Genomic DNA, 27,282 nt, shown 5'->3' on the forward strand with positions numbered 1-27,282 from the left:
GCTGCTTGTCATCAGCACCGCAGTCAACTTGTCAGTGTTACAGGTCTTGATTGGTCTTTTATCCCAACAACAGAAGAATGTCATGAGGATTTCCTAAACATAACAGGGTTCAGATGAAGGAAATCTCTTAAAAAACATTTACAGTACCTTGAAAAAGCTTGAAAATGAAATGGTTTTAGCCAAAAACATGTGGTGTTACAGACAAACTAATGAAATAAAACTGCTCATGAGAGCTGGGCTTTGGGCAAAAGTTTTGATTTTTTTATTATAAAAACAATGAACATTTGAAATAATGTAACATGTTGAAATAAAACATAATTACATAGACATCAAAAAGTTTGCAAGCAGATACAGAGAAAAAAGCAGAAGAAATCTGGAGTCTACCAGTCCTGTGAGCTTCTCTTTATCTCCTTCATTCTTTTTTTCTTTTTGGATGACAGAGGTTATCTTCAATGCTAAACAAAGACCTTGGGCAACATCCTGGCCCCAATGAGGTCAATGAATGTTTTCCATTGGCTTCAGAGATAGCAGAACTTTACTTGTTACCCACATACTCATTAACACATCTTCTAAGTCCTTGAACTTGCTGTACTTGTTTCTCCAGTGAGGCCATGTATTTTCTTGTTAAGCATCTGCTCCAAACCAGTTAACTTTCCAGATAAAAGCCCTTTGGCCTATTCAGTCCACTCACAAACCTCCTATATTTCCCCTCCACTGAGACACAAACACCAAGATGTGCAGATTCCAGACAATGGGCTGCTAAGTGGCATCAGTTAAGATACTACCACTCACCTGTCTGTCTGAAACAATCCCACTGTCCTAAATTTCAGGGCACACTGTACAGCCAGCTAGCCCAAAAATCACAGCATGAGAGAAGTGCCCTTTAACACACAGTAGCTAAACTCCAAACACAAATACATGGCTGCAATTAATTGCTGCTCTGAAGGATACAGCTGCTTTGACAGCCATGCAACAGAGGAAGGCTCTCACGTAAAAGCGCTGAGCTGAAGGTAAAGCTCAGACAAGCCAGCAGCAGGGACTGGGTGGCTGCGGTGGCAGGAGCACAGAGCTCTCCTCTGGCTCAGTGATGCAAAGAGGAGTGCTGCCGTAGCGGTGTAAAGCCATTAACATCCCTGGTTACTCAGTGTCCTACGGGAAATGAGTTTCAGCCCAATGCCTACGAACGTGCATACATTTAACATGCATTAGTAAGGTAATCTTCCCATACAGCCTCCAAAGGCACAAAGTTGAATGCAGATGGAGATTGAACAATCATCATCTATCTCATCCTTGGAGGCAGCACTTCTAAGATGGGTCAGGTGGAGGCACAGTCTCAGGACCATCTAAGAAACCCTGACAGCTACCACCAGCGCTGCAGCTCCTTTAGGGATAAAGGGCTTCAGCTTTTAGTGGTGTCAGCTCAGCGCTATTTATCAAACCACAGTATTCAATTGTAACGCATTCCCTCCGCCATACTATAAACCCTCTGACAACAATACACACTCTTCAGTAAATACTAAAATGACATTTTAAAAAATTTTGTTCACAAATTTAGTTTATATTAGAATACTTAAGTAACAAAATGATAAAAACTTCCAAACATCAGATTAAGAAAAATTATTTCAAAAAGTTACTTCAGTCTACTATAAGTACAAATGCAACATGCTTTGGACATAGGGACTTTAAACTTTAGCCCACCAAGAAATGTGAGGAGAAAAAAAAGGGTTTAGACCATCCTTCCAAATAAGCTTAAAACCTCCTCTAGAAATCTTCCCTTGTGGAGCAGGCTAGCCTGACGTGGGGTGAAAAGTATAAATATGTCAAGGTATGAGGCAAAAGTCTGACTGTAGCAGCCAACAAGGATTAAAAGATTTAGGAGGTGTGAGAATGATCCACATTATTCTCCCTTTGTCTCTGAACAGTGCTTCCTTCTGTACATCAGTAGCCCGTCGATGAGCACCTCTGCAGAAATGCCAGAGACCAGACTAGCTGGTGGACCCTCCATGGCACTGGAGTACAATCACGGTCAGGTACGTCCCAACCATTTCTACAATGGCATATAACATTACAAGTTGACAAACAACATGACAGTGAAGAAACTGAAAGGACTTAATGCAACCAGTCAAAACCCATTCGACAGCTTTTCATCAAGGGCAGCAGTCTGTAATGAACAGCCCCTCCATGTCAACGCCATCTCCTGCGCACAGCGTGCTCATTCTCTCCGATCTCTCACACACTCACGCTCTCTGGCTCACTGCTCCTCTTCTCCTCTCCCTCTCGCGGGAGGTTTCCTAGAGCCTCTCTTTACTGTGGGCTCAGCGCGGCATTGCAGAAAGCAGAATCCTTGCAGCTCATCGGCACGCCTGCCCCATTGGGTTGTCACTCTGGCAGCTGCACAGCTCCCTCAAGTCTCCTTCTTCATTTTCTTCCTCTTCCTCCTCTCCTTTTTTCCAGGCACACCTGCCATACAAACAACAGGGGCCAGTGCACAAACTTTCCACATGCAACCATGTCCTTGGGAACTGTTGGCTTTTCACCTGAAGAAGGGTATTTTGGGGTTCTTCGATGTGTTTTACAAGGGCCACCTACTTACAAGGGTAATCCAAAGTCATGGGAAGGCCTCAGAATTTTTTTAGTGGGCTCTGACTTGCACACACATTTGCTTCCATTTCACATTTAAAAGTGCTGTGCAAAAATTACTCCCGCTAAATGCAGTAGCAGTTTTGCTCATTGACTCTGGCAGGAGCAGGAACAGGTATTTGTCAGAGAAACACATATAACAGAGCCTCTCTAAGAATTAACACATACAGCTAAAGGAGAAACATTTTGCATATTCACTTAAAAATGCATTTATGAACACTTCTCAGATCACGCATTATTCTGAAACCAAAATTCATCAGATGTGCAAAAACAATCACTTACCGTTATTGGGTGAATTATTAGCAATGTCCAAGGATTTTCTGAAGGAATCACAGACTGCATCACTGCTATGTTTTGTAGATATCAAGTCCCTTGGGCCTTCTTCCATTCTTGTTTCCAAACCTTGCTGGGGCTTAATTGAAACAATATGCTTCACTAAGCATAAGAGTTAAACGAAGCATATGCGAGTACAAAATATGAGAGAAAATGTCATCATTGGAGGGAATTTAAAGAAACTGAAGGACAAATTAGTTTTTAAATAGTTAGAATATTCTGGCATGTCATCTACTTACCTCCTGTTTATTTGTTTTAGAAGGGATTAAAGTATTGAAATTGTCTTTCATTACCATCTTTTCATTTGTTTTCCCCCGTGAATAGAAGAACAGCAAGATACATTGAGGTGAAAGTACTGCAATATTATAGTGCGACTGAAGACTGAGATGTGCCCAGTGACTGCTAAATGACCACAGTCCACAGGAACACTGGAGGTAGCACGGGGAGTGTGATGAGCAACTTTGTATATCTGACTTCACAAGTAATTTCATTTTTTTATGAAAGGTGCATAAGGATGCAGCTTGCACAGCAGCAGACACTGGCATTTGGGGCTGATGTGCAGCACAAACTCCTTCTGGCCCACCACAAACATGCCAGAAGAAACAATGCTGTCCTGAGGGGTCTGAACAGCACTGTTAAGATTATTCATTAAGGTACATATAAAGCTAAAGCAACTAATTGGATGGTCAAGAGAGAGCGTGGCCTGGCAGCACTCTGGTAACTGATGGGCTGTCCTAATGACCGTGTGGACTGTGGTCAGTGAGTTAGTTAAAAGCTTTTCGCTTAAAATGGGAGCATCAGGAGTTCAGGGAGTAAAACTGTCCTAAGGAGAGACCACAGTGGGTGTGAGGGGAAGACAAATGATACTACACAGCCGTAGGAGTCCAGAGCAACATATTCAGCAACAACTGGATGAAAAACAGTTAGGACATTTTGGGGGGTCCCCCCCATTTCTCATTTCACTGAGCAGCAAGGACATCACAGCCAAAACCCAGTCAACACTCTGTTCCTTTGTACTTCCTATCCCAAATGAGCTGACATTTTCCACAGCCTTTCTCTCTTGCACTCTGAGACATTTTTCTCTCAATAAGCTTTTCCATGGTAGAACATTGGTCTCGCTTTATCTTCACTAGTGTTTGGGAACCACCTTTGCATTACTGTTAATATCTCCAGGTGACCTTCCGCCATAGATAAAGCACAGCCCAGTTGTACACTAAACTTGGAGTGCATTTGCCTGAGAAAGCATTTTTTTCTTCCATGATTAAAGCCATCTGCTCCTCTCTGCATTGCAAAATCAAACTGTTTTGTAAATATGTTAGGGAATACTGTGTTGCAAAAACCCACTGGTCACTGTGCTCACCCTTCTTTTATGGGAGGACAGGGAGAAAAGGAAGCCAGAAGATGGAAAGGAAGCAAAGCCCCCCTTAGGTCACATCATCCTCATGGAGAAGACATCCCCCTCTGCCCTTGGAAAACAAGACGCTACTCTGGGAATACAAAATACTCACATGCCTCAGTCCAGCTCCACCCCTTACTTCCTTCACTTCAGTTTTCTTCTTCTTCCGCTGCGTTTTGCTTTGGAGTCCAGGAAGGCAGAAATGAATGCCTGCTTTGCCTTTCGGCAAATCCTGAAAGCATCAGAGATTTTATAAGAGGAAGCCTGGGATGGCTGATTCATGTTTTTTCAGGAAAACTGATTACGTCCAGGCGTGTGTGCTGACAGTGTACAAGTAGGGCGTCTCTCTGGATAAGGTACACACCTTGGCTTAAGACAGCTGTTTGCAAAAAGCTCAACACGCTCTTCCCACTGCTGCCAAAGAGGGACACTTCCCTGGCCTTCTAGAAAGCATTTAAACAGCAAGCTTGCTGCTTCTACCTCTCCACCCAAGCTATGACTGTATCACTATCAGCAAACCCTCTCACTTAAATAAATACGTCCCAGCCACCTCAGATGGTGTGAAGGCTGGTGTCAGCTGTGGACTCTACACCTCTTTTAAGCCCCAGGTGTTCAGGAAGGTCATTGGCAGTAGAAAGAGTTCGTTCATGCAGGGTGGCAAACACCCAATATTTGCTGCTCAGGACAGCAATGCCATCCAGATGATGAACTCCCAGAACCAGCCAACTCCCCCAGCCCATCTCACATGTCCTGCAAGTGTGTCCCCAGCTCCAGCTATCTCAGAGAGGTCAGGGGAGTGACCATGCCAATCACCTCCTCCCAGCATGAGAAAGCCCCCACAACCAGAGGAGTCCAGCTCTAGGGCTGGGCTGAACCCCCCAGCCTGGCTGAGACTGACCCCAGTGGAGCAGGTCTCCCTTGGTCATCAACACCGCTGCCTCACCTTCTCCTTCTCGTCCCCTGTCTGATGCTCCTCATCTCCCGTCCAGTTTCCCCACTCTTCCGTGGGAGCCTTCCAGTCAGAGTCTAGGTCAATGGCTGAAGGATCATCTATTTGGACAAGCATACGAATGAGTTATGTTCAAATCCATACTGCTTCCCAGGCTCACGCTAGTAACACAAATGCTGCAAAGAGTTTCTGTCATCTTCGTGCTTGCCGATGGGATGTCTGGGTGTGCACATGCATCTTAAACGTATTTAAAAACGTATACATTGCCTGCTAATTCACAATTAGTGACTGCACTCTTCAGGACAGGAAGAAAATTAAAGAAGGGCAGAAAAACACAGGAACAAAAGCCCTTCCAGTCTGTGCTTCAATAAAACAAGCTTTACAAAACTAATAGCATGGCTTGTCAAACATCATCTTTTAATTTCAGGAAGACGGATTCAGGCATATCCAGAAACACTGGCAGAGACGGCAGGCTCTTCCACTCACTGCAACACACCATCCTCAGGGCAATTATTTGTACGGAAGAGTAATATTAGCAAAGGATTTGTGCATTTGTTAATGTTCTCATTGGCTTTTCTTTCCTATAAAAATAGTACCAAGTACATTCTTGACTTCATCTTCCTCTTCCATTTTATTTTCTTGAATATAAGTCAGAAGGGCACCAGCACAGCATAGATTTCCAAAGCTCCCTAACATGCAACTCTAAATATGCATGAAATAGGTAACACCTACCCTGCATCGATTCTGATCACTTCATGGGGACCAGGCAGAAAACTTTTGAAAATCTTTTAGGTTTCTGTATCTGCCAGCATCTGGTACCTTTGAAAATCTGGCCGCAAGCCCTCAGCTGCCTCTCCACAAAGCACTGGCAAATGATCCTCAGGCAAGAAGGCAAAACAGACCAGTCTAATTTCTTTGCCCAAACTGAATGAAGTCCAAAAAGCAGATAAATCAGCATACGATGTTGAAAGGACTACTTGATTATTTTTTAATGGTTTGAATGTAACAATCTTAAGTCTTATCCTAACAGGGATTTAGACTTTCAGAACAGACTTTCAGAACACAACATATAATAATAACTCTTAGCTGATTATGTCTCTTAAAATAAAAACAAATATTAAAAAATCCCAGGCTGGATGGAAAAACTTCTAGTTGAAGCAGGGCCAAAACCAAAAGCATGCTGGGGATGATAAAAGAAAACTGTTTCCAAAAAGTTGCTCTGTCCAGTTTGCTGCCAAATGTTATAAACATGATTATAAACATTCCTCAGGTTTCTCAGTTTAAAATCCATGCCCTGTACATAGACAGTATTTCTTTCCTTCTTCAAAAGGGACAGGAACTAGTATTTCCTAATGTATTCCCCCAAAAACCTCCAGTCTAAGTATTTTAAGCAAATGAATGCGTCTAGATTCGAGAGATGCACAATATACCATAGAATAATAGAATCATAGAATGGTTTGGGTTGGAAGCGACCTTAAAGATCATCTAGTTCCAACACCCCTCCCACGGGCAGGGACACCTTCCACTATACCAGGTTGCTCAGAGCCTCATCCAACCTGGCCTTAAACACTGCCAGGGAGATCAATGACTTAGATGTCTGATGACATCAATGACTTAGATGTCTGAAGAACGGTTTGTGCAAGCTGTAGCATGGGATAGCACCACCAACAACCTTCTGCTTTTTCTCCCCAGTTAGGTTACGTGAGGGTCTGGCTCACAAATTCTAGAGGATTTAGCTGTCATGGCTGAAGGCAATACCAACCTGCAGTCTCCACCCCATATCTATGCCAGAAGGTACCTCAGGGTGAGGACACAGCAAGTCCCAGCTCTGCAGCCCGTGCGTGCACGCTCTGCCTCTGCACTAATATACCACAAGTGTGCCATGGCAGCAAAAAGTAAAGGCAAAACCACGCTGCTGCTGCTAGAGAAGAGGCAAATTCTGTCTATCAGGAAGGTACACAGCATGAGGCAGGGACTGGTGAAATGGCATGGAGACTTCAGGAATGACAGTCCCTCCTGCGCTGCACGGCAGCAGCTCTGCCCATGGATGCTCTCGTGGGGGTGCCCGCAGAACAGACTGTAACTCAAGGAAGGCACGCTGGAAGCCACAACTATTGTTTTGACTTATTTAACTTCCGATCTCTTAAACAGTATATTTATGTACTTATTTTTAAGCACGGAAATACCTTTAATGGCTAAATTCCTGCAATGGGCTTACGTTCATGCTTCGCCCTTGTCACGCAGGTAGGCGTGAAGCTCAGCCAGGCAGCGGTGACTCTGCCTCATCTCAGAACTACTCTTCCCAAAGCATTATGTCCCAGGCATGCTTAAAATCAACTCAGAGTAAAATAAAGTGCAATATAAGATTCTTTATAATTTGCTGGATTTGATGGGAAAATAGGATTAAATAAATGTACTTATCCTAGAGCTCTGGTTGCATAGCGTATCTTCTTTCCAGCTATAGTGACATCTCCTGGAATGGCTTTAAACTTTGACTAATCTCTTAATATTTTTCAGTCAGCAACTGGTCCTCCTTGGGTCGCAACTTCTCTCACAGGCTAAAACTGGTCAGTAATTCCTTCAGTAGGAGCAAACCATGAGCACAAAAAGGAACGTGCCATGCAGCAGCAAGTACTCCTGCTGCCTTGGTGGGTTTAGCACTAACGGAGGTGATCTCTCCCAGCGCATCTATAGACCGACATCTTGGTAATTCCTGCTGTTCATTTTTACAAGAGCAGTGCTGTTAAATGCCATTTTCCAACTAGATTATTGCGTGCAACCCACCTCTGTCCCCCAGGAGCTCCACCCAGACAAAGCTGCACTTTTCTGCTCCCTGTCAGCAGCAAACATGTCCTGTTTGCAGCATGCATTTCAGGGCCAAGGTGATTTCCACATGCCCCATGTAATGAAGACACTTTAAGATCTTGAAGGGCACTACTTCGAAGGTGTCTTCAGAAACCAGGGAGGATTCCAGCACTTCTGCAGGCAGAAAGTCCATCCCAGCACCAACCACCCAAACATCCTTGGTCTCCAGCTGCCTGGGCAACAGAATCATAGAATCGTTTTGGTTGGAAAGGACCTTTAAGATCATTGAGTCCAACCATTAACCTAACACTGCCAAGTCCACCACTAAACCATGTCCCTAAGCACCACATCTACTCGTCTTTTAAATACCTCCAGGGATGGTGACTCCACCACTTCCCTGGGCAGCCTGTTCCAATGCTTGATAACCCCTTCAGTGAAGAAATTTTTCCTGATATCCAATCTAAACCTCCTCTGGCAAAACTTGAGGCCATTTCCTCTTGTCCTATCGCTTGTTACCTGGGAGAAGAGACCAACACCCTCCATGCTACAACCTCCTTTCAGGTACTTGTAGACAGCAATAAGGTCTCCCCTCAGCCTCCTTTTCTCCAGACAGTTCTCCAAAACAACCCCAGTTCCCTCAGCCGCTCTTCATAAGACTTGTGCTCTAGACCTCAATGCCGGGGAGCAGCCGGCTACACCCTGGGAGGTGTTGGGGAACAGGCAAACAGGGCCCCACAGCAGTAGGGTCTCATCAAAGGGGACAGTCAGCAGGTTTCCTATGCCAGCTGATAGAGAGGGTAGAGTATTCTACAGGCTGAACCTAATTATCTGGCCTGGAAAACGAAGCTGGAAAGTACTGCAGCAAAAATCAGTCTGTGTCACCAAGGAGGGGATTAAAAGATGTCTAGTCCAGAGTTGTAGGTTTGGATCCTATGCTATCAGCATCCCTCTTTGGCTTGCTGTTCCCCAATATGGTCAGCAGAAACCTAAGGGAGAGCAGCCCTTCATCTGGCAGGGCAAAATCCTCCATGGACTGCGTATTGTCTATGGTGCTGAGTCCTTCTGCGACTGCTGTAGAAAACCTGTCCCTTTGCAAAGGGCAGGTGGCTGTGTAATGAGCATGGTTCTAACCCAAATCCTTGCTGAGCCCTCACTTGTAGACCAAGTGGAATCCATTCCAAATGGATAGACAATTTCCAGTCTAAAGCTTGTATTTATGTGTTACGAGTCAAAATTATTGCTACCAACAGCTGGGTGTAGGCGTCCCTCATTTGGCACCTTCCTCTAGCATAATACAGTAGATGCAAAATGTCAAATAAATCCCAGACTGAAGGCTTCTTTTAATCCAAAGAAGCTGCTTATTCCCATGAAACAAAGGAATTAAAATTCATTTTAACCTCAGGATAGAAGGAAGGATGGGAGTCATGAGACAGAGGAGCCTTCTGAAGGTTCCAGGGAAAATCCACCTTGGCAATCAAGAAGGATTCATTGGGAAGATGCCAAGTCACAGGTAAAAAGACAGCCCTCACGGTCATGAGACGCGCTGCATTTGTGAAGCAGAACGTGGGTCTGCTGAGACTGCCCTGCGCTGTTGCCAGAGCACAGGCCCGCTGCGTGGCATAAAATGTGTATTTGCTCACCTTGGAACGAGACACGAGTGCTCTAAAACAGCCCATGTGGCCGCACTATGCAGGTTACACATTCTGTAACAGCAAAACCAGCCACAGCCTACAACGCGTTTTGTGAGACAGCTAAGCATAAGGACATAAACATCACCACAGGGGCAGCGGGAGACGTGTCGTATAGTTGCACAAAGGCAGTATTTGGAAACACGTGCAAGCAGTAAAACCATCAAGGTATAGCACGGGAGGCAGAGCAGGCAGGAGATGTCTGGTGGATCCAGAACAACCCCGCAGAACAAGTGAGAAAGGTGCCTGGCGAAACCAGAGCAGCTCCCGGGCCCGAAAGTAAAGTAAACTATGCCAGAAGCACCAGAGATTCTCTCTATGTGGCAAGGCTGAAAAGCATGCAAACAGTAACAATGAGCAGGGAAAAAATGAGGATGAAAGAAGTTGCCCACTTTGGAGCCCACTTCCCTCATGAGAGACTGCAGCCATCAGTGCTAACCATGCAGCTTCAGCTCCGAGACACTGAATACCTCTAGCTAGCAAAGGCTTAGATTGCTAAGGACTAATTGTCTGAATATACAGAGACACTGATGACAGAATGAGCATTACAGAATCGCTGAGGTTGGAAGGGGCCTCTGGAGATCATCTAGTCCCACCCCGCTGCTCACAGCAGGCTCAGCTGCAGCAGGTTGCTCAGGGATGTAGCTATGTGGGTTTTGAATATCTCCAAGGATGGAGACTCTACAACCTCTCTGGGCAACCTGTTCTGCTGCCTGACCACCGTCACCATAAAAAAAAAGCTTTTTCTTATGTGTACATGGCATTTCCCATACTTCACTTCATGCCCGTTGCCTCTTGTCCACTCACTGGGCAGATGAGAGCCAAGCACTCCATCAGGTGTTCATACACACAGATGGACTCTGATGGACCTGCTCCAGTATGTCCATGCCCATCTTGTACTAGGGAGCCCAGAAATGGGCACAGCTCTCTAGGTGTGACAGTGATTAAGAATTAACCATCAGCAACGTGTGTCATTAATGAATGTCAACATAGCAGCGTGTTGTTTTGAAACCAGCCTGATTTATCAGTCTTTTAAACACTCCCATATCACAGTAATTGCTCAGTTCCCTAACTACTAACTCCCCCCTCTCCCCCTATGTATATATGCTTTCAGTTGCGACAACGCTTAAGCCTCAAACTGTTCCTGAGTTAGGCTGTTATTATTACTGGTAATTCACAAAAAGATGGCCCAATGCAGCGTGGGGAGCCAGCCAAGGCTGCTCTGTGAGCCAGGGCAGAGGCAGGAGTCCAGCACCCAGCTCCTTGTTCTGTACCAGCCCGGCGAGGAACAAAGAGACTCATTAAATGTACTGATCTGGATTTGATAAAATGACCCCAGCTCATATTCAGGTTATGCCTGGCATTTTTTTTTTAGTTCACAGCCCTGCAAGAGCTAACAGGCCTTGTTCAATTGTCAAAGAGCTCATTTTGCCTGCAGCGCAGACCTTCATACCAACCATTACCTCATCTAAATTCAGGGAATACACGTACGTGACACTCCTCTCTGCATCAATATCAAGGCTGATGATTCAAAGGGAAAAAACTACTACTTATAAGAAGCAAGCTGTAAGGCAGGCAGAAATCCTTCCATTTCTGCTTTCAATCAAAATGCTTCTGCTCCGACGTCTGCAAGAGCAAGCTGCTGAATTTGCTCCTAGCCGTTCTGCTCTCAGACAGACGTGGCACCGAAAAAGCAGAGCTCTGTCTGGCTTTGCAACTGCGGATCAAATCCAGAGCGTGCCAAGTGTGGCATGTGATAAATGCAACGCAAGGAAACGGGGCTGAAGAGCTACCTGCGTCGCCTCCCTCCTTCCCGTGCTGGCAAGCCTGGGCTCAGAAGTTACAAAGGGCCGGGCGCTCACCAGCAGCAACGTGGGGATAAACAAACACAGCACTAAGGGAAGGGAATGCTTGGGGTTGGGCTTTTGTTGTGTTTTTTGTTTAAAGCAAACTACGCTAATTATAAAATCCTCCGATGGCCAAGCTGATGTGTCTGCTGCAGAGTCTCAGTTACTGCTGGGCAGAGAAGCAAGATGACTGCGGTCTTTTCTCCTCAGTGCATTCAACCACTCTGGGTTCTCCTGTAGTTAAGGCAATCAGAGCAGTTAGAGCAAGAAGGGGTCTACTCGGCTAGTCAGCCATCATTCCTGCAAGAGCAGGGTAAGGCCTCCCAACAACAGGGGTATAAATAGATACTTCACTCAATCCTGACCAAAAGGTCAAGAGAAAAGGCCATCTAATACCCACACTGTGCATGCCAAATTATTCCAGCCACTCAGGACCCACGCTGGCCTTTCAAGCAGATTTTAAAAGTTAAAAAAAACCCAACATTATCAGTCACAAAAAGACTGAAATCTTGATTGCTGCAGTCTGCTGGAGTTGGATCTTGCGTCTGGGTTCTGGGTATTGACAGAGGAAGTTTCAAGTTTTGCCAAAGGTACCCCATGCTCTAGCAGTGCCCTGTCCTCCCTTGGCTGTTCCTCGGCCAACCCACCGAGGCCGGGCTGGGGGCTGCCTGGAAAGGGGACACTCAGCTCCACCTTCCCCACCCAACGATGAGAGGGAGGGGAACACAATGCTTCAGTTACGAAAACTGAACCCAACTTTGAATTTGCTTTGGAACTTCAGTAATCGGAGATGATTGCTAACACATGGAGGGGTTTGAAGCACAGAGCTCATGTTGTTGCCTCTGGCTCAGGAAGTCCCTGACCAGCTCTCTGCTGGGTGTGGGGAGGGATGTGGGGGGATTGCCCTGTGCTTGCCCTGTTCCTGTGCTTATCTGCCAGCAACTGCTATGTGCAACTGCTGGAGAGAGGACAGCAGGCGATGGGAGCCTTCAGCCAGCCTCCCTGCAGCTGGCCTTGCTGCCCAGAAGCCCTAATTACACTTTGCACAGTGGTATGTATGCACGGAACAAGACTGCACCTACTGCATCCCTTTTTTGTCACCTTCTAAGTAAAAACATAAATAAATTGCATGTTCTTGCCCTTCCCAAGGGTCCCACGCAGGGCGCCTGCTGCTCTGACTGAGCTTGCAGCAGCTTTGGGCGCCTGCCCAAAACCAGACACAAACTAAATTTCTCACTTACCTCTGCCAGCCTTGTACCAGGTGGGAAATGGACCCTGATTTTTGAGTCTTAGAAAACAGACTGAAAAGGGTGTCAGCATTAGTACACTCGTCTTTCAATAGAAAATGAGCAAAGAGACGTACCCTGCCCCTGCCATGCATCGTCTGCGGGGAGGAAAGTCGAGCTGGCATGCCAACAGCATCTGGAAGGACTGTCCTCCGATGATTTACTCTTCATGTTATCTGCATACAGGAAAAGCATCTTTTTTAAAATAAAAACGAAAAAACCCTCCAAAACCTAAAAGATAATCACGTAGGTATATTCACATTATTAAAACCAATTAATCATGCCTTTATCTGCTCGCTATGTCATGATGCCTGGACGTTATGTAATTTAAGCTACACATTAATTTATGCTGCTCATCACAGTGGATTTATTAACGAAGGCTGGACGAGGACACTACATGCATAAGGTATTAAAACCAATCCACTCATGAGTGGCTACGCTAACAATATTCAGAGATGTAAACTACTGACACATCTCTGTTGGGGATGTAAGAAGGGAGCTATAGTTCCTGCAGAACAAAAGCCACATCCAGCGTATCCAGCTCCTACTGACTTCAGTGAGAAAGCTCCTTCTAACAGAAATCCATAATTACCAAATGAATTACTCTGCGAAAGAGCACAGATGAGAGAGAGCTGCTGGAGGAAAAAGAAGAGTTAAAGTTTTTCTAATGATTCTTTTCAACAGCTAAAGCAACCAGTAGGATTCACATGCCTCCCTGAATGACTCCCCTTAGCCCCTTTCCAAGGCCTGTACACAACAGACTAGTGTTTTCTTAATTTCTTTCATACACAGCAGATTTTTTTTCATATCTCTGATTTTCCTTTCTTCCTTTCACCTAAAGAACTCCTTTGTTTATGCAGTTTTGCTCTGTATCGGCTTGATTTTTCGCTGAACAAATGCAGATACTAACAAATATTTCTCCCTGTCGAGTACTTGTACATTAGGAACTGCTTCAATCCACTGATGCAGTGTTGGAAAATAGATGACAAAATAGGGCATGTATTATATTGACTATGATGTCTGGCTTTAGAAGCGAATTTCAGCGTTCTGGCTTACACCGCACATGCTGTTTTGTGCATGGATGTCTATCTATAAGTATCTATGCTTGCCTTTAGCATCTCTAAAAGTTTCAGGATCAGACTTCGCATCCATCAGCCACTTGGACCTCCAGACAAATTTGACTTTCTGGTAGGCAGAGAGTGTATGAACCAGGAGCGCTAAGAGCCAGGCAGTGAGAAGGACTGACAGTTGCAGAGAGGCAAAGTGGAACCCAGAAATGAAACTCAGGATTAATGCAAAACCAGAAGATGCTCCATCCTTCTCAAGGCCATGCATGGAGAAGCTGAAGCTGAAAAATTCCTCACTGTGCTGGAGAGGAAGCAGCCGCTAGGCAGCCTCTAACAGGGCCTCTCCAACCTGGGCGTTTGCTCCCTCCCTCGGTCTGAAATTCTCTGAATTTGTTGGTCATCAGAATGCAACAGAAACCTCCCGTGCGAGTAAACCGAACAGAGGAAGAATTTGCTGGGGGGGCAATTTTTTTTTTATTTATTCCGAGATGAGACACGAGTTTGGAAAGCGCTCAATAAAATGTTCTGATGTCACTCCTTAAAATGCTGGTAGTGCTGGATGGCAGATGCGAGCAAGCTCTACAAGGGAGAGTGACTAATGAAATGTGGCCCCAAGGGAAAAAAGACCCATATGTAAGCAATGAGAGTACTTTTCAGCCAAGCATCTAAGAAAGTGATAGAAGAATTCACATAGAAGTCCAAAGAGAGACCACTCACCTAACTCCCTGGACAGTTCTGATAATGTCCCAAAGGTCACAGGACAGGATTTTACTTCTGCAATATCCCACGTTCCTGCATTTAAAAAGCAAACAAACAGAAACCCAAAATGCGATGTCACAGTCACAGCTGGCCACTGCAGCTTCCACCTGATACTCCCAATCTCATTATAGCCCTTCCATGTTCTCTCCATGCCAAGCCTGCAGCCACTGCTGTTGCTGGAGGAGAATCAAGCAAGGAGAAATTATCTTCTATGGACAAGAAGAGTCCAGCCTAGTTGCCATGTACACCTTCTCAGCCCTTCAAAGTGCACGTCACACCAGCATGGCACTTTTCTGGACTTAATAAAATTCCTCACTCATCTGATGTCCCCTTTATGCACAACTGGCAGAAGTTGTCACCATGTATCAGCTTGGAATTTGGCCTTTTGAAAGCATTAGAGTAAAATATGGTGCTAATGTCCTTCCCCCATCAACTTTGCAAAAAAAAGACTCTAGCAGAGAAAGCAACTCGTGTAAGGGCAGCCTGAGACCATTTTCTGAATCACCAGAGTATTGGATTACTGCTACTGAAAGTGAGTCATCATATGGCCTTATATACCAATCAATCCAGCCATCAAGCTCGATTAATCAGTAGGATTGTGATGAAAATCAAGTGTTCTTGAAAATTAACCAAAAAGCAGTATTAACCACTTTTTAACTTTTAATTTGTAACTCTCCCACCCCACGAACAAGTCAGGAAGAGAGATGTAAAGAAAGATACAAAGATCCAGTTACCACGTAGTTATTAATTATTGGTATTGCTCTAGAATCTACAGTATCACTCACAGTAGAAATACAATGGGAGACATAACTTTGCTGTAAAAATTAAACCATGATGGATATGAAAAGTCATCAAATACCAGTCCCTTAATCTTTAGCCTCATGGCCTGGCAGTCCGTCCCTTCACTGCTTTAAAGCTGTCTGAGGTTTTAGAGACAGTTTCCCACCTCCAGCTTATGTTACACAGAGAATGTCCCAACAGCACAACTGAGACCCAAAGTAGCTCTAAATGACCTTGTTTGGACACCAACAAGGGGTGAATGAGCTGGGAAGCTGGGCAAACTGTGTAGGTACAGCACAGCGCTGCCACGAAAAGACTGTGTCCAACTGTCAAATACCCAAACTGATTTAGTAATACCCTACCTCATACCACTTTGAAACGCACAGACATACCCTGAAGCCTAACTCTGACCACGTGTGAGTATCCTCGGAAGGAAAGGCTTTGGTTCCTTTGCAAAGGAACCGAACACTAAATACCTGTGGGGAGAAAACAACTTGCACCCAGCAGGCAACCTGCAACACAGAAGAAATTCCTGCCATGAAGATCCCTCTTTTCACGTTGCTGGAAAATAAATGACAGCTAGCAGGGTTCAAATAGGGTGGACACCCTGTGTATGTGCAGTACGAATGTTGGTGGGGCTGTTCTGTGCTGGACGCAGTAACTCGTGAAGCTGCAATGCTTGAACGTCGACACTCACCTACATTGGAGAAAACATCCTCTTCTGACCGAGAGAGTGCCGATTTTTCCCGTATGGCTCCCGAGGCCTTCAGCGCAGTCCCACATTCTGCCTTGGCAACAAAAGCACCTTTTCCACCGCCACTGGTGTCCTCTGTGAGTGGCCACACTGCTCTCTTCTCATCCCAGTCAAAGGCTGGCTCAACTGCCGAGCTACCCAGAGGTGCTCTGCTGGGGTCTTCTCAGGAATAAACATTATCACAGGGTCATCATTATTTTTAATTACAATGAAGAGTTCATATAGAGGAAACAACAGAGCAAAGCCTGGTCTAGACCCATCAAATGTATTGGCTATATTCCAACTGAAGTTATTTACAGATACAATAACAGTAAAGCAGAGCCCCTGGGAAGGGATGCTGAAGCAGCAAATGTGAAGGCCATGTGAGAAGGAAGGCACCACACAGTCCAGCAATGAGTCCCACGGGAGATGATGCCACACCGCAGAGGCCTTGGGCATCCATCCCTGACTGCAAGGGTGGCTCAAGGCCTCCAGAGTCCAGCTGGGGACCCACAGCAGTAAAGGGAGAGAAAGAGGACAGCAGGACCTCCAAGGGAAAAGAAAGCAAACTTCTTGGATGTTGGTAGTTCAAGGCTGCTAGAGAAATCAATGCCAGGCATATGGATATTATAAATAATGACAATTATTTTCAACATCTTTTGTTCCAAAGGACTCCCAAAGCACTTTAGGACTCCATTTTCCTGGTGACTCTGGTAGGGAGAGGACCACTGCTGGCACCACCAATGCCAACAGGCCAGTTTACGTGAATAAAGCCAAATGTGGATCCATCTACTTTGTTGGAGAGCAAGTAGAGACCTGAGCACCTTAAGCCCTTAGAGACTGTCATGCAGTTATTTAACTCTTGATTTATAGAATCCAAATGATAGAGAAAGTGGTCCCAGAATGTCTGTATATTTTTAGATTAAAATTTGCTGTTCACTTAACCCCATCTTCAATTTTAGTATAGCACTGAGAGCACTTTATGGTGGTCTTATTGCAGACAGTGCCCGAGCACCCACATCCATCCCGCTGTGTCTCCCAATCCCAAACTTCCATTTTAGATTCTAAATTACTCTAATATATTAAACTTACAGGTTTGTCTGTTATTTTAATAATTTTATCACAGATAATTAAAACATTTCTCTGTGCCTTAATTCCATGACCTGCTTTCACACAGCGGTTATAATAACGTAATTAGTAGAGATGTATACAGGCATAAGTGCATGGCAGACACTTTGAAATCCCCAGAGGAAAAATGTGGAGCGAGAACAAAGCATTGTTTCATTTTATCTCATTAGCATAAGAGTATATCCCCCCTCTATAGCTGTTTACTCTGGGCAGGCCTGGATTAAAGAACCTGTTTGGAACTGAGCAAATTACACAGGTTTTTATACATCCATTATCAGAAAACTTCTTCTATCAAGTCACACAAAAGTAACTAATCCACATTACACCAAACCTTAGCAGATCTCAGATCTAATAGACATTTCCTTCCAAAGTCCTAGGGGTAATACTACGTGTATTAATGAAAGCCTGGAGAAAAAGGCAAGCTCCCTACTTACACCCTAAGTAAGTGCAAAGATTTTGCTGCCGAATGACAAACAGAGCAAACAGAAAGATGCTGGGATGTGACAAGGGGTGACAAGCCCAGCCAGATCAGTGTAAACTGAGCCTGTACATTTACCTTTTTGTTTCAGCCTTTCCTTCCTTAAGTGTCTCTTTTCTCGGCTGCTGATCTTGGTCTGCCAAACTCCTACAACACAGAGCAAAGTTTATTTTTAAGCTAACAAGAAACCTCCTTTACTGCCTTTATTGCTTAGCACCAATGTAAATAGCTATCTGGTAGTTTCTGATGCTGGCTGTAAAAGTGGCATCAGGGCAGCGAGTGCTGTCCCGGTCTCGTGAAGCATCTCCTCCATGCGCAGCCTTTGCGTCTCTGCAGAAATGCGCTACAGAAGAAATCCCCATCACAAACCTGTCTGTTATGTGTCCCGACTTATGTAACTGCACATATTCTTCTCTCCTTTGTGTCAGCCTGATGTGACACCCCTTTGACTCAGGGGAGATGTCAAAACAGAGTATCAACTGCCTTGTACATCTGACAGTGGAAAGAAGTTCATGAAGATCTTAACCATCAAACAAGGCTTTAATTTACTGGCTTTCTCTAGCCCCAAACATGCCCTAAGATTTGTTCTGTGATGTGGAGACCCTCTGCCACGCAACTGATTTCCACACACTTTCATTCACACTGATGGGGCCACGTTCTGCCTCCATCAGTGCTCTCCATGACCCAGGAAGTCAGGGGAGGGACTGGCACAAACGGTTAATAAAGAAAAAAACCCCACAGTCCACAGATTCCACATGAGATAAACATCATCTTTCTCTGAACCATCCCTGAATAATGCATGAAGCAGTTCAGATGGCTCATCCTTTCACAAAACCAAACATCTGTTTGAAGAAAGGCTCTGCTGTTTCCCATTCTCCTCTGGCAGCCTCACAGGCACTCTGCTCCTGACACACAGACCCTGGGAGGACTCCGGTCCAACAGCAGCGAGGACGGCTCTTGCTCTCACCACCACACTAATCACATTATAATCTTTTAAGTCCAGAAAAGCTTAGAATTTGTTGTTTTCAATATGACCCTTGGTGGAGGGAGGCGGAGAGGCGCTCATGGGACACAATGTATTTTCCAATGAAATTATAGCTGCCTGAGCCTTGCTAGCCTCTGCCAGATTTCTCTGCAGATTTGCTTGTAACCAAAGATCTTGGCTCTGATTACGGATGTGCTAGAAATTGGCTGTATATTACCCCAGCACCTTTACCAGCCTCAGTCATGGGCACAACAAAATACTGCCTGGGAAGACCACAGCTTCAGCTGTGTATCAGCATGGCAGAGGCCACAGGATTAGAGTGAGAACATGAAGACAGGACCCTGCTACCCAGTGGACCTCTGGCCTCATCAGAGATCATAGAATCATAGAATCATTTTGGTTGGAAAGGACCTTTAAGATCATGAAGTCCAACGTTAACCTAACACTACCAAGTCCACCACTAAACCGTGTCCCTAAGCACCACAGCTACCAGTCTTTTAAATACCTCCAGGGTATTTAAAAGATGCTTCCTCATCCACAGATTTGCCATCCCTGTGAATGTAGTAAGGACCTGAGAAGTGTGGCAGGAAAGCACGTGGTCCCTGTCCACGTAGTTACACGTAGTAAGGAGGAGACGACAGAAATAGCTCTCAAACTGGCAATTTTTCCCGATAATGCAGAACACCAGAATAGCAGACAAGACCTCTCTTTTGAAATATTTCATCCCATGTTATTTTTTGGTAATATAAATCAGATAACAGAAGAACCAGATCTTTTGTTACCTTCCTCCTCTTGCAGTTTGTCTTTGTCCACAGAAAGATCTTTTGGCACCTCCTTGTCTGAGCACTGGGCTTTCCTCTTCTTCTTAGGCTACAGTACACAGGAGATACATGATAGAAAGATAAAACAGGTATTTGTTACATTTCATCATGAAGAAAAAAAGATTCAGGGCAATAGTTTTGAAATAGAGACCACATGGTGGTACTCAAAGAGAGCAGTAGGTTGCTGGAGTCTTTAAGTGGGTGCAAAAGTCTTCCTGAGCAGATTTTATTGCAAACTCCAAGCCAATGCATGGTATAGCTTTTGGCCCACAAAATTTGACTTATCTGCTAGGTTAGAAAGCTCACATTTTAATTCAGGCACCTGCTCTATAGTAAGACTTGCAGTCTTCATTCCTAAGTCTATAAAGGAGGAAAACCTAAAATTATTTACCCCTTTTACAATCAGCAACACTGAAATCAAGAGTTAGGACCCTGCCTATGCTTAACCAAAAAACCCCCCATGGAAAAGCCTATTGTTAATGAAGGTATCTGTAGTTTATACTAATCTGAAAGGGCCTAGAGGTGGCCAAGGCCATTTTCATACGACTTGATGAAAGAGTAGAGCTAACTTTAAGCCTTCAATTTCCAATGTTTTAGTTTTAATACAGCAGTTCTTGACTTTTCCAAGGCGGGACACCCCTGCCAGGGACACGCTTCCTGCCCAGGCTGGGGGGCTGCTCCTCGCTTGGAAGAGGCTGTAAAGCACAGACACTTTCCTCCAAACCAGCACAAGTGCTCAATGCCCAAGATAAAAAACCCTTGCCCAAACCCAAGGAAATGTCCCGTGTCAGAGCTGGAACTGAAATACAGGAGATCCCAGCTCCCACTTCTGGGCTCGGACCACAAGACCCTCCTACTTGTGGTGGCAGTGACAAGCACCACAGTGTGACTGTGCCAGAGAGTTACTCAGTCTTACGTTCCTAAGTCATCTCTTAAGTGCTCCAACAACAGGAACAGCAAATTATCTTTTAAAAGGACTATCAAATAAGGAACATTCTTAAAACAAGTGTGTCTTGAAAGTTAATAATAATAATAACTAACTCTAAAACTCTTGCTGGTACCTTGAGGAGCTTTTTCTCTCTGGTGTTGGCTGATGTTATAAGCTGGCCATTCACTGGAACCTAGAAGATGGACAATAAAAAAGGCATTATGGAATATATATGTGCATGTGCATGTATGTGTAAATATATACATGCATACAATTATGTTAATACATTCCTATAATATATATGATAGGCTGAAAGACACAGCTAAATAGCCTCCAGTACAAATCTGGGCTAGAATTTGTGGCCTTGTTCCAATTTGAGTTAATTTATTCCAAATTAATTAGTGTTAGCTAAGCCTTTATGAATGTAAATCCAGAAACTCCACATAGATTTATTCCAAAGCAGACATATTTGTGGTTTATCCTAAGATTTGTCTAGTATCAAAGCTGTTTTTCAAATAGGGTAAGCCTGTCTTAAAATAGCAGCATAGACAGGAGCAGGCTTATTTTAATTCTTGTTTACTTGTTGGGGGGGACCTTATGTTCCCCCTCAAGTGTATCTGACCAACTAAAACAATAGCTTTCATCCTACCTAGATCCTGTAAAGTAAACCATGAAAGTTTAAGGACTTTCCAAATTACAGTTTGATTCATGTCTCGGCTGTCTCAGAATTCACTGGCAATCGCCAGCCTTCAGCTACAGGGGTGGGAGGGTGTAAATCTGCAGCTGAGATGGCAAGGGCTGTGCCAGCAAGGGCCACTGCACAGAGGGAGCAGCGTCCAAGAGAAGGCAGATCTCCCTTCTACAGGTGCCTCTGTTTCCCCCTGACACACACAGGAGCGTGTTGCTGAACGTACGGCTCTCCTCTGCCTTTCCTTCAATGCTGCCCAGGTTTCCTTCAGTCCCACCAGACCTGTTGGGCTGCTGAGCTGAACCCAAAGCTCTCAGCAGGGAGCCTGACCCAGGCTGTCCCCATCATCCCTGATCCATCCTCCACCTCTGCCTGGAGCAAGGGGTGACAGCGAGCCAGGGCGATGCCTGGCAGGTGAAGGCAGCAAAACCCCCATCTGCAGCCCAGAGCCGTCCCCTCGGCATCAAGGGACAGCAGGCACCCTCTCACAAGCTGGTGATGAAGGGGCTTCAGGTGCCCACAGTCCTCTTGGGGAAGGGAAGACTGCTGATGCTTACCACCCTCTGCTCCTCCTCCCCACCCTCACAAGTCACCTCTGTCCCCAGAGACACTGGGCAGAGTTTAACCACATGCACGTCGGAAGACGAAACGGGCTCTGATTCAGCTGCAGAGGAGCGGGACCTGCTCTGCACCATCACAGGTGCCATTGAAGGGCTGAAGAGTAACACGAGAAAGAGAGACAGAAATCAGCACGCTCCACAAAACGCTGTGCGGTAAATGAGGAAATCTAAAATCTGGGGGGGTTTAATTAAAAAAAAAAATTCTTATTGGAGGCCACTTCACTTTGGGCGACGGGGACACCACCCAGAGGTGAGAGGCAAAGACTCAGAGCCACCTTGTGACAGGCAAGATGACAGCTCTCACACAGCCATGCTTTTTCCACTCTTTTCCACAGAGCAACAAGTTTTTGGTGTTCTTCCAAAGGCACTCCAAAATAGTGTCAGGACTTGAAGCAGCTTCTTCCGAGAGATGAACCAGAGTTATTTCTTAGACACCAAAACAAATAATCCCTGCTGACGTTTGCAATGGTTAGCTACCAGCAAATAAAACCCTGTGGGTGATTGCCCATGCCTGTCCCCAGCAAACCCAGCGGGGCTGCAGTCCTTCAGGCTGTTAATGCTTAGTTCTCTGGTATTTTGGAGTTTTTAGAGCTATTTTTCACAAGTCTCAGAAAAGTGCATGTTAAAGACAGCACAATAGGCACCTGTGCGCTGGCAAATGCTTCATCCCTGGAGGTGCTTGCTTGAAAACCCTAGACCAGTTACAAGCTCGTGGTGGCCAAGGGCGTAGCATCAACCCAGCAGGCTGGTGTTCAACTGACCCGCCGCAATTATTAGGAGGGGAAGCCCCAAAATTGTGGACTTTGCAATGTACCACTCTGAACACACAGACACCACCGATTCTGGGTCTTCCAGTAAAATATAACAGGAGCCAAAATCCCTGCCTGATTACATCAGTAATTCCACCAGCTTCAAATTATAAGCTTAAACCAAGTGGTCCACATCTCTCTTGTCTCCGTTAGCTGTCAATTGGAAACAATATAATTATTTATAATTATATTCTTCTGAACATGCACTAGCAAAATAATTACTCTTATGTTAAAATCCAGCAACACTTTGTAATAGTTAGCAAGGCCATCTTTGGTTTTTCCCAGGGGCAGACATCTCTCTTCTGAGACTTTCAGGTTCATTTCCTAGAGGCACTCCATAAATCTTCACCACAAACCAGACCATTTTCCATATCCTGCTCTGCTCAAGGAAAAAATCCCACTCTGCCAGCAGCAGGGAGGGAAGCAGGCTCTGACACAGGATGGGAGACATAGAACACAAAACCAGGGGAATTTTGGTGAAAATTTGAACCACTTAGATATGGAAGATCTTGAGCTTACACTGTTCTTTCTCAGCATATGCTTCTATCTAATTAAATGTGTAAAAATACAAATAGATCATGTCTTAGTGAACAACAATTCCTATGCAATATAAAATGTGGGGGGGCAGGGTGTGACTTTCCACTATATTCTAGAATCACAGAATGGTTTGGGTTGGAAGGGAGCTTAAAGATCACCTAGTTCCAACCCCCCTGCCACAGGCAGGGACACCTTTCCACTAGACCAGGTTGCTCAAAGCCCCATCGAACCTGGCCTTGAACACTGCCAGGGAGGGGGTATCCACAGCTTCTCTGGGCAACCTGTGCCAGTGTCTCACCACCCTCACAGGAAAGAATTTCTTCCTAAGATCTAATCTAAATCTACCCTCTTTCAGTTTAAAACCATTCCCCCTCATCCTATCGCTACATGCCCTTGTAAAAAGTCCTTCTCCAGCTTTCCTGTAGGCCCCTTCAGGTACTGGAAGGAGGTGCTAGAAGGTCTCCCCAGAGCCTCCTCTTCTCCAGGCTGAACAGCCCCAACTCTCTCAGCCTGTCTTCATAGGAGAGCTGCTCCAGCCCTCTGATCATCTTCATGGCCTTCCTCTGGACTCGCTCCAACAGAAGCGACACATATGTGACAGCGATACGACATGGGACTCCAGAAAACCTGAATTTCATGTCATGAATACAAGAGGGGATGACTGGGGGAAGCCACACAACATGTAAGTGCAATATTCCTTTCCAATCTCAACAAACCCTGGTGATTTCCCAGTTCTTATAAGGAAATCTTCACCATTTTCTAAGGGCATTGCAAATGGACCTCCCAAATTAAGGCACCTTCAGCAAGACTGCCACCGTCGGCCACAGAAACAGCAGCGTCAATTTATGAGGCGAGGAGGAGGATGCTTTTTTGCCTTCTTTCAGACATGCACAGAGGATAACAGACATCCCACCTCCTGTTAGCCTCTCTTTACATCAAGACGCTTGCAAGCATGAGGGACTACAGGCAGAGACGAGGAGGTGTTAAGATTAAGGACATGCGACTGTCATTCCTCCCCTGCCATGAGTGAGCACAGCTCGAGGCTGTACAGAGCCCTTACAGAGGCAGGGAGAACTCCAGAGGGAAAACGTTGAGTGTAACAGAGAATTAGGGAAGTTGCAAACTATATCGGCTCTGACAGACTTGTCTCAGCTGGGGCAGGATCACGTTGCTGGACCTTCTCTACATATAAATGACAGCAAGCAAGAAGGTGGAAAAATTACAGCACTTTGTTTTAATGCTTTGCCCATCTGACTGCCGTATACTTTTACCAGGCGAGCACATTTCCTACTTAAATGATATTTCATCTGCTAGGTAAACATGCCTCTCTCTTTTCATCACTGCCTAACAGGTTAAAAATATACTGTTGACAGTCATTTACTATGTCCCAGGGGTCTTCATGCTGACTGATGGGCTATTCAACCCTGAATACCCACCTGGGACTCCTGAACCTTGCTGCATCATTCCTAATGAGCAGCAGAGTGCAAGAAAAACACCAACCTGACCACTGACTGCTGATCACCCAACAGCCCTCCACTCCGCTGATGCTCTTCTTTCAAACCTGAAGTATCTGCTGCTTCTCCACCATCCTTCAGTAACAGCAGCAACTCCCTTCCTTTCATCACCAAGTATTTTTACCGAGTTCAGCTTCCTTTCAGTGGAAAGGTATTATTCTAGCCTGACCTTTTGTATGAAATCCTGCCTTTATCCAGCCCCTTTGCTGGCAGTAAGCCGGCTGTATGGCCGAGGAACCCCACTCTACCCTATTCTTCCCTTTCGAAGCCCTTAGGACACGGGATTAGTCATGCCTCTTTATCATGCCGTTTGGCCATTCTGAAAAGGAAAAAAGAATTTTCATTATTTTATTGCACTTAACCTAATGGACTCATTACAGAGAAATGAATTTTGTCAGGGTAATTTTTTTCTTGATGAAAAACGTAGTTTTGTACAGGGAGAACACATCTAAACCCGCTGCATTAAGTGACTGTATAAAGTCATCAGTGCAATTCCAAATACATTAAATATATGGCAGAGAAACACAATCAGGACTTTTAGTGGAATCAAACTTAGCATATTAATTTCTACTCACATTCCATGGAACAATAGAAAGATTATTTTTAGTTCATGGCCATTTGGTTCATGACCCAGTGGAACAGGATTTCCCCCCCCACCCCCGTCTTTTTTTTTTTCCTTTTTATGTAACCTAAGGTTATATTTCTGACGATTGCTCTGAAAACTTTAGTCTCTTGAGCTAGAGTTTAATTTATTTTATGCTGTTAATGGAGTTCTACATAAAGTCGCAAAGAAAGAAGGCAAACTGATAGGTCTTCAAATGTTAAAAAATACTGTGTTTAATCATTAATATATAAACCGTGTATTCAAAGACATAAAACTCTACCCCTAGACACTTATCTTTATGCATTTACAAAACCAAACAGCTTTCTAAGTGTCTCTCAGACCAGGAAGTCTGCTTTCAAACCTCAGTGCCACCAACTGGTTACAGGATTAATTAAAAATTATGTGAATGTTAGCTTCAGGTTCACTAACTGCCCTTTGTCCCTCCTGGGGAAGGTGCTTAAAATTGCCTTCCTCGAGAAGGCACACAAAGGTTTCCCCAGTAGAGGGATACTAGGACAAAATAAACCCAGCGTATGAAACCCAAGGGGAGCTGTTATGTGCTTCACACATTAGAAATTCAGGAATTCATTTAAGAACATGAATAAAGATTCAGAAAATTGTTTTCAGCTACCACTTCCATAAAACTCAAATTAAGTGGGCTGGACACTGGAAATGAAAGGAAGCAAAATTACCCCGTTCTGGTAGGGGGTCTGTGAACACAAAACCATTTCCAGATTTAAGAAATACTTCAATTAAATTGTTTCCTAGTGCTCATTTCCAGTGCAAAAACTAATTTTTTTTTTAATCTTATGTTACACCACAAAATAAATGCGGCGGACTTAGGCCAAAAGGCTACACTGGTACAGCAAAAACAACACCAACATGCACTAAATTAAAAAAATAAAAGAAAAAAAAGTGAAAAAAAAGATAAAAGAACAAAAAGAAAAGGGCTTTCTAAGCAGGGCACTAAAGAACCTCCCTGAAACATGCCGTGTTATTCCTGAATAAGATATTGCTGCACTCTTCGGCTTTCTCAGTAGACCTTCAACAAGCTGAAAAGCGAGCAGGAAGCCTTCATCTCTCTCAGCATCCCCTGGAAGATCTGGTCTTCACTCCCTACACCATGCACAGAGAGTCGGATGTTTGCAATAGCACTTGCAGCTTGCTCTCTGTTTGCTCTCTGAAGATGGGTTACTCTCTCCTGTGCACAGAAGCCCAGGCTCAGCCACTGGGTAAGCAAACCAGAGCGCTGCTGCAGCCAGCCAACAGCTTGTATCGCTCCATCAGCAGACAATGAGCAATCTGCATGACCAACGTGTTGGGAGATAAAGCAGCACACTGAGTTTCATTAATTCTGAATTAGATTTTCATAAATGGCAGCAGACATCCTGGCCAGTCTGGCTTTGCCACATGGTCCTGTGCCGATGACGGACTTCAGCCTGTTAGACTTATTTCCCAAACCAATGGGAACCAGGTGAATCACAGAATCATTTTGGTTGGAAAGGACCTTTAAGATCATCAAGTCCAACCATTAACCCAGCACTGCCAAGCCCACCACTAAACCATGTCCCTAAGTACCACAAAAGGACAAGCCTGCATTTGTCAGAGGAGAAAGTATGGGGTTTAGGCAGAGCACCAGAGAGACAGAAAGGCACCAGCTTCAAAGAAAATTACTCATTCAGTCCTTAGAGCTAGAGAAAGAATAACACAATGGCAGTTTCCGCTGAGGTGACAATGGGAAGCCACAAAAACATATTGGGTTCGTTAGCAAAGGAAACAGGCTCTTCATGCATGGCAGGGGAACATAAAGGAACTTCTTTGGGCCGTGCCCGCTCACAACACTACACATGTACCTGCAAAGGAGAGGGAAAAAAGAGCAGGACCTTG

The 27,282-nt window shown here is 44.8% G+C and overlaps 1 protein-coding gene across 1 annotated transcript in view; it reads right to left on the minus strand.

Moving 5' to 3' along the window:
- Window positions 1-395: 395 nt before the first annotated feature.
- LOC137661203 (protein LYRIC-like) overlaps window positions 396-27,282 on the minus strand; it is a 31,246-nt gene continuing 4,359 nt past the window's right edge. Inside the window, exons 2-11 of the mRNA XM_068396623.1 lie at window positions 20,757-20,816; window positions 19,657-19,744; window positions 17,968-18,036; window positions 16,248-16,463; window positions 14,729-14,803; window positions 13,022-13,120; window positions 5,313-5,419; window positions 4,482-4,601; window positions 2,923-3,052; window positions 396-2,460 (exon numbers count right to left, since the gene is read on the minus strand). Of these exons, the coding sequence (XP_068252724.1) occupies window positions 2,405-2,460; window positions 2,923-3,052; window positions 4,482-4,601; window positions 5,313-5,419; window positions 13,022-13,120; window positions 14,729-14,803; window positions 16,248-16,463; window positions 17,968-18,036; window positions 19,657-19,744; window positions 20,757-20,816 (1,020 nt within the window). The 3' untranslated portion in view covers window positions 396-2,404. The remainder of the gene's footprint in view (window positions 2,461-2,922; window positions 3,053-4,481; window positions 4,602-5,312; window positions 5,420-13,021; window positions 13,121-14,728; window positions 14,804-16,247; window positions 16,464-17,967; window positions 18,037-19,656; window positions 19,745-20,756; window positions 20,817-27,282) is intronic.

This window comes from Nyctibius grandis, chromosome 1 (genome assembly GCF_013368605.1).
Source record: "Nyctibius grandis isolate bNycGra1 chromosome 1, bNycGra1.pri, whole genome shotgun sequence".
NCBI lineage: Eukaryota > Metazoa > Chordata > Aves > Nyctibiiformes > Nyctibiidae > Nyctibius > Nyctibius grandis.